The 12,073-nt window shown below is 30.9% G+C and overlaps 1 protein-coding gene across 1 annotated transcript in view; it reads right to left on the bottom strand.

Moving 5' to 3' along the window:
- LOC118194765 (lachesin-like) overlaps window positions 1–12,073 on the bottom strand; it is a 182,889-nt gene that overhangs the window by 57,726 nt on the left and 113,090 nt on the right. Inside the window, exon 8 of the mRNA XM_035365969.2 lies at window positions 4,969–5,055. Coding sequence (XP_035221860.2) covers window positions 4,969–5,055 — 87 coding nt within the window. The remainder of the gene's footprint in view (window positions 1–4,968; window positions 5,056–12,073) is intronic.

Here is a 12,073-nt window from a genome sequence, read left to right as displayed (position 1 = left end):
ATTCTCTCTTCTGCAACTCGAAAACAAAATTCTATTAAAAAAATGCTGGCATTGTTAATTTCTTTTGCCCCGTTTCTGATATATTTCGTTGCAGATTGCCTTATTTTTAAAAGTTTTCGGATTATTTAGATTCTTTTAAAGCCATTATAGAACTTTGCAAATTATTATTAATCATCTGATTTTGGAAAAATCTGTTCATTATTAATTTTTTATCTCCCCACTTCATACATCGCTTTTGTAAATTCATGTTTAGTAATTAGGTGATAATTAAGATTTAAGAATTTTCAGTAAGGTAATTAATATAGCTTTAATGGATTAGATAAGACAGGGGAAATTACCTGAGCAATTTTTGTACTTCGCATCTGGTTATAATTATTTCCCGAAGTCATGTTAGCAGATGTCTCGCTCAGATACCCGAGAGAAATAGTTTAACATAATTAACTTACATGACTGTATAATTACCTTGACTATGATATGTTATAATTGAATTATGTTACATCTTCACTGATTCTGCATAACGGGAAGAAACTTAGGGAATTCAAATTTCTTCAAGTTTCACAGCTTATTTAGAAATAAATGAATTATTTTTATAGGAAATTTATTATTCATTTTTGTTTACATAGTTTAAATCTAGCACAATGGTTTAATAATAATTGATTTTCTTGCAATACCGAAAGTTACCATTTTGTTACGGAAGTAGAGATTTCTTACTTCAATACGCGTTGAATAAGTTTTCAAAGCTGACTTTATAAATTATTTCACGTACACTGCCATTTATGCTTTTCATTAGAGAGTTTCTTGTTTGTAGCAATTTCTGGAAGGTTAAAAAAGCTTAAATGAGTTTGTTGATAACTCTGCAAAGAATTGCTACCTTAAACGTTATGTAGAAACCCATATCTGAAACAGCTTCAGAATATAGTCTTTATATTTAGTCTTAGAGTTCATTCAATGGTCAAAGAGAGTTCGTTGATTTTTAATGATACTTCCATCGTGATGTTCCATCTTCTTTGCTAATATAAAATGTACGAAACAATCTAAAGAATAATAGTGAATTATCACTATGTCTTGTAAGTACCACAGAGATGGAGAATGGGTGTAAAGAACCTTTCTATTTGATTCCGATAAAAATTAACAGACGACATCTTTCGTGCTTACGAAAGCCAACAATTATGGTTTAAATCAAAGATAATGAATTAAACACGAGTAAAACTAAGAACAGTAACGGCTGCACGATTAGAATAACGGTTCTGACCTCGGCGTGACAAGTCTAATGGCGAGACAATGCTGCAGAATATCACTAGCAAGAGAACCGATTTAGCAACGGTGGCCTTCAGCAGGTAGAACATGCTCTAATTCTACCCTCTAAAACTTGCCCTTAAATTACTAGCTAGAAAATAAAACGGTACCCTACTCTAATATAATATACGTATTGATTCTAATCCCCTCATCTTGGAAATTTCGATATTTACATGGCATTCGTGAACGCTGAATACCCGTTTTTGAATGTTAATTTCTTGAAGGTTCAGATCTTCTCTTAGTGTTTACCATGGTTTTCAAAGGGAGACGGCAAATATATCTGATTTTCGGGTAATGTAAATTGCTTAAAAATAATTCTATTCCATATTGCTGCGTTCTTGTACGGGTTCGTAGATTTAGAGCGATTAACAACAACCCTTAAAGAAGAATGGAAACACAATTTATTAGCCAGTATTACTCAGGACAACTCGAAAAACACGTTTACGGTCGTTGAAAAGCTGAAACAATCAGCAATTACAACCTTCAGGCTGCAACTATAACATAGAGCTAAAACATCCATCGTTTTTGAGTCATGCCAGATACATACATACGTACTTACGTACGAAAAAATATTTTCTGAATAAATTTTACAAACCGTTTTAGAAAAAAACAATGAGTCCTTTATTCTGTCCATACGTACAGATGTCACGCAAAGACATCGTTCAAATGGTTCTCAGAGCGGTCAAAATGGAAATTTTGATTGAAATATGACTGATTTCGTTGAAATTGTATGTGGTCACAATACTTCATTTACTTCGTAAAAGGAAGTAAAAAGTATAATAAACGTTAGCTTTGGATATCTGCTGCAAAGACGAATACTAATGGCCACATGGTAAAAAGAGTTTGCTAACTGTTTTATCAGGCAACTTTTGGTAGATCTATCAATGTCATAATTTTTTAAACTTCACGCAGTGTCTTTAGCAAGTTTCTGCCGAGCCAAAACTCAAGCTAATGCAAATTAATGAAGTTAAAAAATTTATTTTTCACCTAATTTAGGGAACTAATGGATCAGGACATAGAAATGCTACAGTTTTTATTTCCCGATCCTGATATTTGCTAGATACTCACACAATACACATCGAAATATAAGGCTTCCTAAAACATACCAAATTTAAGCTCTAAACTTACGATCACTAAATTAGATAGTTTCTGTAAAACTTTCTGTTTTGAAATATCTAGGTTTGATTAAATTATCCAGTGTTACACGCATTTCTTTATCTGTTCCATGAATGAGACAGATTCGAAATTAAAACTTAAAAAATTAATAAATTTGACTAATAAGGCATAAATTTCTACCTTTCATTCAGAATTAATCTCTCAATCACTCTAGGCTATGTGAAATATGAATACTATCCACTTTCCCTTAAAGAGTCCTCCATAAAGGCAAGGCATTCCTATCCACAGAGTTGCTTGTGCATCAATGAGTTAACCTAATATAACCACTTCAGACATTTTATAAATCTGATAATATCTGAAACTATTTTTTTCAACTGTTGTTAAGATTTTGTATGCAAACAGCCATAGAACGTTCGACTCGAAAGTGATCGCAAAGATATAAGTCATCTATTCATGCTGGTGCTTTATGTCCCCATTTGAATTTCACTTTAATATTCTCATATTCTATCAGATAATAAGTAAGCACAATCAGATAAAGTAAGCTAAATCATGAGAAGTATTTTTATTTAAATTGGAAAAAATTTATCTTTATTAATTTGGCTGTCTCGAAAAATATCTCTTTTAAAGCTGACTATTGGTATTTTATGTGCAATGAATACTCATAACTAATTTCAGAAAAAAAAAATGCTTACATATAAGTAAAACATAAATAATTTTCTAAAAAAATTTATATAATTATATCACAAACAATTTCAGTTACATTACTATCTCATAAAAATGTAAAATATTACTTTAATCTTGCCTTCCCGGCAAATCTAATATTTTATTTTTGAAACTTTATGTCTTCGATTTGTAAACAACCCCTCCCCCTCAAAAAAAAAAAAAAAAAAAAAAAATCTGAAAGCTTTCAGATTTTACATTACGCCCAAGAGGGCGCTTCATTTTAACGTTTTGTGAGTTACCTTTATATATTAAATATCACGTTCTTCGCACTTAAACTATGAAATTCAGTTCAACAGCAATATCGCAAAACAATTTAAAACTGAGTATATCTTTAGAATTTACGATATACAATCTCGCTTGGTGGCGATAAAAATGCTTTTTGTTTGGTACAGTGTTGCCATTGCTCGCTTTGAAATCGTTGAGTTTGTTAATCAAAAATTCGTTAAAGTTTTACAAAATGAAATGGATAATAAAACAAATTAAAAATTCAAATCTCGGGCTTCTAGACGCCTATATTCGGGTGGAAACGTACATTATTCAAAATTCGACGGCTCTAGGTACCGTCGTTTTATCCCAATGAGAGAAAAATATATACATTTTATGCATATTCTTCATTATTTAATTTCTTTAAATATAATTTAAAGTTTTCAAAGCAAAATGCCAAAACGAAATTAATAGCCCTTCTGGGCAAATGCCCTTTGGGCTAAAAAATGAACGAATGTAATTTGTTTACTTTTGTTTTAATGCAATTTAACATAATTTTTTTTCAAAAGTTGTGTAAAAGAATTTTTTATATAAAATTTGCACTAATCGGTGAACCCCAGAACCCATACGCTTAAACATGTTGGAAGAATATGCACTGAAAGGTAAAATGCGCATTGTTAGGTAAACATTTATGTAATGCATTTGATTTATTTTACTTATGAAAACTTTCTAATAAATTATATGTCAGATTTATCTCTGTACCTTCAACCGTAGTACTCGAAAATGCATTTTGAAATTAAAAGAAGCAGCCGGATGGTAACACATTTGCAGAAACGTAGATTTGATAACTTAAATAAAATAAAAATCCGTTTTGCCTTTCGGGAATAATTATTAAAGATCCTTTTATTTTTTAAAATTATTCTGTAGTTACATACGTGCATGATGCTTGTATCTGAAACTGAGCCACAGGTTTACGACCATTTTTAAATTAGTCCCTTCCTGCGTGGCCGTTTCCACTCAGAGATAACTCTGCGTAATGGTATTATTCAATGGCAGCACAAACAAAATCGTTTCGAAACGCAATTCAGAAATAATGTGCCGAATGGGATTTCGTGGAATGGGGCCCCCTTCTATCAGGCTAAATCGGAATAAATTTACGGTCGACGTATTAAATGTGGAATGACCCGACTTTGCATTCGTTTGAACGAAACTTCCCATCCATTCTCCGCACCCACCCTCCTTTACTCTTCTGGGGAAACTGCTAGAGATAATGGGAAAACGGTCTTCGGAAATCGTTGCAACAAAACGGCTAGTCCCTCTTTCTCCATTCGTAAATAGAGGCACAGTCTTTGATAACTTCGGCGTGTTTATTTCTCGAGGATTTTGCTAATCATTCATTATGACTTTAAAAATTAATATTTCGCGTTCAATGAAGTTTTCATCATAATGGAATAGGAATAAAGGTATTTTGCATATATTTTGGAAATGTAATTCCGCTTGGACTTATCGATGAAGCTAACCGGAAAGATAATAAGCTTTTAAATTCATATAATATCGCTACCGAAATTATCATTTTAATCAGAAAGTGTATTAAAAGACTTCCACGCGAGAGTATAAAATTTCTATTACCTGTCAAAACGGGCCTTTTCCATTTGCTGGGAGTGGAATCTTCCGTGGAATCTTTAACAGAACCTAAACTCTGGTGCTGTGGAAAAGCTGAAAAGAAAGAAGAAGTAGGAAAGACTCTAATAGCTGTATTTAAAGAATACATTAAAATACTTTTGTCTTTTATGCTTCATATCGACAATGCTTAAAATACAGATGTATACTGTATATCTCTTTAAAAATGGTAAATTTCGAAGTTCTTTTTAGTGAAAAGTCAAGTTTCTTTAGAACTAACTAAAACAACGTAATACACTTGAGAGTACATTAGAAACATACTGTATTTTTTATGAGAAAATTATTCTGCCCAATCTGAATAAAAGGTACTTCTTTGTTATAGCTGCCTCCCACATTTAATCGCCAATCAACCGAGACATCTCGCCAAAATCTTGGCTGAGGATTCTTATACCTTTCCCCGTGATCGTATATTAGCACTGGCTATGTATTCTTATACCTTGCGACGCAATAATATATTAGCACAATGTTGCACTTTTTTGCAGTCGTCGCCTGTTTTTGTAAACTATCATTTATTTTATTACATTTTAAATTAATAAAAATGGAAGTGTAATAGGGCTATACCCATTTATTACTTTAGGAAACATTGGGTGCTCTATTGCATTTCCACCTGCACCTGTACCTGTCGTCGGTTGTTGTTATACTGCTTATTCTTTATGAGGTTTTCGAAGCTGCGTCTTTTGTTTAAAAATATATTTATTCCCTTTTTGTGAATATAAAATCTTTAATTCATCAAGTGGTGAGACGTATGCATCTCAAATAACTCCAAAAGGAATAGCCTCAGAATGTTGAAATTTTGTATATAGGACTGCTAAAACAAGTAGATGTGCACCTCCTATTTTGATTGCATTCGGTCGCACTAAAATTATATAAATATATGTATATATATATCCACTCTGTTACTCGGCTCAGTGAGCTCAGTTTCTTTATTCTTATATGTTTGTAAATTTTGCATGTTTTGCTTTAAAATGATTCAATTACGTTGTTTTTATCTTCCGGTTAAGGCCTTTAGTAAACCTGCATGCAGTATTTGTAGATTTATAAAAAAATTAAATGTTGCTTAAGTGCGGCTAAGCCTAATTATTTTTACCATAGCGGCTGTCTTCGCACCAACAAAGATAACGCCTTCTTTTATTATTACAAATTAAATTATACTTAATACATTCTGGAATTTATTCGAGGAAACAAGTGTTTAAGATTTACTTCGTAATTTTTAATATAGAAATTTTGTTTTATGTATTTTTGCCTTGTAGAGAAGTGAGAAGTGAATTAAGTGAATGAGAAATACTGAAACGTCTCAGAAAAACTGTTTCTTTTTTTTCTATTTGTTTAATTTCTTTTATACATCGATTTTAGATTCATTTTGGTATTTGAATAGAACATGTGGCAACGATTAGATAATTCTTCAGATGATATAAATTGTGCCCATTCTCAGTTATAAAATGTCTCCGTTTCTCCTTAGAGAGATTACCATGCCAGGAAACTCTTACCGTCATGCACCTTTTAGGCTTCATTCTCACTGAGCCGGTAAAATTATTATAGTATTTCAATTATAGTATAATATCTGAATTTATTATAGTATTTGAATAGAACTTGTGGCAATGATTAGATAATTCTTCAGATGATATAAATTGTGCGCATTCTCAGTTATAAAATGTCTCCGTTTCTCCTTAGAGAGATTACCATGCCAGGAAACTCTTACCGTCATGCACCGTTTAGGCTTCATTCTCACTGAGCCGGTAAAATTATTAAGTATTTGAATTATAGTATATTATTTGAATTTATTATAGTATTTGAATAGAACATGTGGCAACGATTAGATAATTCTTCAGATGATATAAATTTTGCGCATTCGCAGTTATAAAATGTCTCCGTTTTAGAGAGATTACCAAGCCAGGAAACTCTTACTATCATGCTCCTTCTAGGCTTCATTCTCACTGAGCCGGTAAAATTACACTTTTGTGTAATAGTTCCGGCGATATGTTTATAAATTGAAGTTCAAGTTATAAAATTAATAAAATATAACGTTGTTAAGTGAACCTAGTGCCAGAGTGTCACTGTGATAAACAAATATAGTCAATTTTAAAGAGTGCATTTATTGTATTCTGGTTTATGCGCTATCGACGAAGTATATTTAATTCAATCCAATAAAGTTTAAATGAAATGCAAGAAAAATTGCGTATAATTTAGTATTCAGTACAAGGAAGTCATGTGGTGTACACATCAGATTTTTTAAATTTATTGTTGTATATGCGTCTTTGACGTCTGAAATTGATGGTCGTGGCAGTAGGAATATTATTGTAAAAGTTAAAGAGCCCAGTAAGCATGGAATACAGTAAAGGAATCAGTTCAAGTGAAGCCGAGTTTGATTTTTAAAGAAGAATGCAATTAGGTTTATGTATAGACTACTTGAAGATAGCGAGGATGAAAGCAGTGACGAAGATAGGGATGAAGTAAGAGATATTAGAAGAAGAAATAGGTTAATAGAATGGTGAATATGAAAACAAAAGTGATTCTGCAAAAGAAACGGAACATTTAGAATGAATAATGCACACAAAATCCCAAGCAATAACGCAAAGAATATTTTTTATATCCGGTGAAGAGCCACAGGGCCACAAGCCTCTTTAGACATAGAAGGACCATTATATTTTTTAAGGGTTGTGCAATAATTTTAAGTTAGCTGTAATAAATTCACCAAATATACGAAAAATCGTCTCCAACTGAGTCTAAAAGTCGTTGATTGCCAAGGGTTATAGTTAATAAATTTTTAAAAAGCATTTTCATATTCTTAAAATTATTTTAAACTTGGTTAATGATTTTAAGTTCAAGCCTTACTATATTATGCAATATGCATTACTGTTAAAACAAATGTGTGTCACACAATAAAGAAGTAATATACAAAAAATTAAAGTCAGTTCCTACTTAAGTGAACAAAAAAAAATTTTAAAATACAAAAAAATTAATTAAAAATTTTAATATGTGAAATAATTGTATTAACATTAAGTGTCATCCACTACAAGTTAAAAAATATATTTGAACTTGAGTGGATGAATAAAAAGTATTTTATTAATTAGTAATTAATTAAAAAAATTTAAAGTCAATTCCTACTTAGGTCAACAACAAACAAATAAATAAAATAAAATAAAATAAAATAAATTAAACTGTATTAACATCAAATGTTCTCCACTACAAGTTTAAAAATATGTATCTGAACTTGAATAGATGAATGAAAAGAATTTTATTAATGATTGAAAATTTGAATAAAATATAGGAAAAGTGTGAGCTAATAGTAGGAATTTAAAAATATATATCATTCAACTGGTAAATATCATGCCATATTTTAAACGTAAAAAATATTCCGGCGTTATAAAAAGTTACCAAAATATCACCTGAAAATTGACCTAAAAATTTACTTAATATCAATTCATATCCTGAATACGAGTATTATTAAAATTTATTCGAATGCATTGTTTCATTTCACTATTAATGTTTAATACAATTATAATAAATAAAATGGTAATTAAAATACTTTTACGAGAGTATCTTAGCTTAAAAGCAGCAAAACAAATCAGGATGTCGTTCTAGGTGTACATGTTGAATAATAAAAAAGTGATGAAATTGCAACACTTTACCTTTTCTCTAGTTTTGAGGGAAATGTTTTTACTTCCTTGTACGAAGTAAAAAGGAAGTATTGTAATCGCAAAAAGTTTCAGGCAGCATATTTCAACGAAAATATCAATTTTGACTGCAATCGAATGCAATTTAACGATGTGTTTGCGTGATATCTGTACGTAAGGACAGAATAAAATACTCTTTTCATTAAAAAAAATTATAAAACTGCTTTAAAATAAATTCTGAAGAGAATTTTTCGAGGCGTCTGTACGAACGTATGTACGTACGTGCGTACGTACGTACGTATCTCGCATAACTCAAAAACGAGTAGCCTCAGAACGTTGAAATTTTGTATATAGGACTGCTATTACATGTAGATGTGCACCTCGTATTTTGGTTGTAATCGGAAGCACCAAGCGTATATAAATATATTTATATATATATCCACTCTGTTACCCGGCTCAGTGATCTCAGTTTCTTTACTCTTATATGTTTGTAAATTGTATATTTTTTGCTTTAAAAATGATTGAATTATGTTGTTTTTATCTTCAGGTTAAGGATTTTATGCCTTTAGTAAATCTGTATGCAATATTTTTAGAATTATCAACAATTTTAAAGTTGTTTAAGTGCCGCTGAGCCTTTTTGTATTGCGGCCATTGATTGTTTACATTTGAAACAGCAGACTACTGGATTTATTTCCAATCTAGAGAAACTTAGCTTCGCAAAAACAAAGATAACACCTTGATTTATTATTGCCAATTAGATCATGCTGAATCCTTTCTGGAATTTTTTCGAGGAAATAAGCGTTTAAGATTTACTTCGTAATTTTTAATATAGATATTTTAAGTTTTTATGTATTTTTGCCTTCTCACGAAGTGAGAACTGAATTAATTGAATGAGAAATACTCAATCGTCTGTGAAAAACTGTTTCGTTTTTGTTTTATTTGTTTAATTTCTTTTATACATCATTCTAGCTTTATTATTTATTATAGTACTTGAATAGAACATGTGGCAACGATTAGATAATTCTATTTTTTAAATGAAATAAATTTTGTGCATTATGAGAGATAATATGAACGAAATATAATACTGTTAAGTGAATCTAGCGCCAGAGTGTCGCTATGGTAAACAAATACTACTGTGAATTTTAAAGAATGCATTTATTCTATTGTGGTTTATGCGCTGTCGGCGAAGTAGATTTAATTCAATCCAATAAGTTTAAATGAAATGCAAGAAAAAATACGTATATTTTAATATTGCGTACAAGGAAGTTATGTGGTGTACACATCAGATTTTTTATTTTTATGATAATGAACGAACTCTCACTGAAAAGGGATCTACATTTTCAGAATGTTAAGTGATGTCTCTTCAGCAGCAGTATAAATGACAGAAGTTTAAAAATTTAAAACACACAGCATGAAACGCGCTATATTCCAATTTTCCTCTTTTAAAAACAGCCCTAAAAGTTATTAGTTTACATGAATGAAATCTGCTTCAACTTTATGAAAAGAAATTTATATGTTTTAAATATTCATTCGGTGTTCAAACTGCTTGCCTATTTTTCTCAAAAATGATGGCAAGTACCTGCACATTTTCCTATTTCAGAAATGTAAACCTTTCATCATGAATCCTTTTAGCATTAAATTAACAACAGTAAAACATTCTTTTATTCTCAAACTTCACATATGTTAGTATACTATTACATTATCATTTAATTTTAAAGTTCGCGAAGATTTTTAATTGAAGAGCTGGTACTGCATAAGATATGTGTCTAGTATCTGCATAAAATATTCTATTGGTTATATATACGAATTCTGAAGATTTCAAAAGCTCTGTAGTAATATTTAATTTCCTAATAAGCTTGAAATATTTCAAATTAACGGGAGAAGTACTATTTTTGTAAAGCTACCTTTCTGGAAATTCAATGCAAGATTTGAGAGGTTATTATTTTAGACAGCAAGAGTAAACTAAATAAACCAGAGCTCTTACCTAAAATTATATACCTAAGAGGATTAGATGCAAATGAACGTTTTTCAAATGTGCTTTTTAAATTAAAAACATGACCCTTTTTAACATCAAAAGTATTTTTTAAGTTTAATGTATATTAGACACTCAGGTGAATAAGAAAAGTCAAAGGTAAGTGTTATGGAAACATTGATTAGTAACGAAGATACTGATAAGTAGCTAATGTTATCATCCTCACGTTTCTAATTAGTTACTCTACTAATTAACGTTTTTTGAAGACGGTGAAAGGAGAAAAACGTATCTTTTTTAGACTTGTGCGAAACGTTAATTAATTGACATGAGTGGTTTCTTTAAAAATTGATATATGTCTGAAATACTGTTAAATAAATAAATAAATAAAGTACTTTGCATAGTTAAGAGTTTTAAAATAATTTCTTTAGGCTCTATTTAACATGCATTTCTGGTTATAATATTTGTTACGATAAATTTAGTTCAGTTTATTCTTAAAGTTTCCTTTATTCTAGAATGAAAGTGACTACACAACCGAAACTCTTAACTAGTACACTCACTAGTGAAAACACTAGTGCATTTTAAGTTTTGATACAGTTTGTGTAGTATAGGATTAAATTCGAAGTCTAAGGTAAGTGTTTGGCTGAAGTGCCAAACATACAATTATAATACTGGAAACCTTGCATTCGAATTACTGTTTAATTGATATAGTTTGAACAGAACTATTTGGATGTAATAGGACTATTTTATCGAACGCCAGCTAGTGGCGAAGATAACAATTTACAGTAGTCGATCTCCAGCTGCGATGAGGATAGGTTCTCGAATATTACGGTTCTCCAATATTCACTGAGTTGAACTTTAATTGTAAATGTTAGGCATTCCATTTTGGCGTGCGTTCTGTTTTAATGTAAATTTCTTTGTAACTGTTTCTGCACTCTGTTAATAAATGCTTATAGAACTATTTGTGTGTATAGAAGAATGATTACAAAATTTAATTGTAGGAATAATGGTGTACAATTGGATTATTCAATTATGGTAAAGCACATGAGAGCTATCTGTCTAAAGGGAGGGATGCCTTCGCGGAGGACTTTCTAAGGAAAACTGGCACGTATACACGTTACACATGGGAAAAACCACGAAAACGCCCATGCAGCCAGCCCGTTCGCGGGATTCGAACCTCGGACCAAACTACCAGTGTTCAGCGTCTTTACCGCTCGGCCGCTGGTGGGCCACGAATAATGGTGTAAGATTTTATTACATCAACATGCTACTCAGTAGGATCACATAAAATTACCATTTAATATATGAACCGGTCATTCATTACGCAAATACAAGCATTTAATAGAAAGTGCTCAAAAATTAGAATACGATACCTATTTTCAGAAATTAAAATCTTTTCGTAAGTATGAGTATCTCACTTAGGAATTAAAATAATTTAAAGTTCGAAGATGAAATTTGAGAATTATGTCGG

The sequence above is a fragment of the Stegodyphus dumicola genome, chromosome 4, assembly GCF_044657685.1.
Source record: "Stegodyphus dumicola isolate Sdum_Otavi_A_Nest chromosome 4, ASM4465768v1".
In the NCBI taxonomy this organism is placed as follows: Eukaryota; Metazoa; Arthropoda; class Arachnida; order Araneae; family Eresidae; genus Stegodyphus; species Stegodyphus dumicola.
This window is presented reverse-complemented; position numbering and strand designations above follow the sequence as displayed.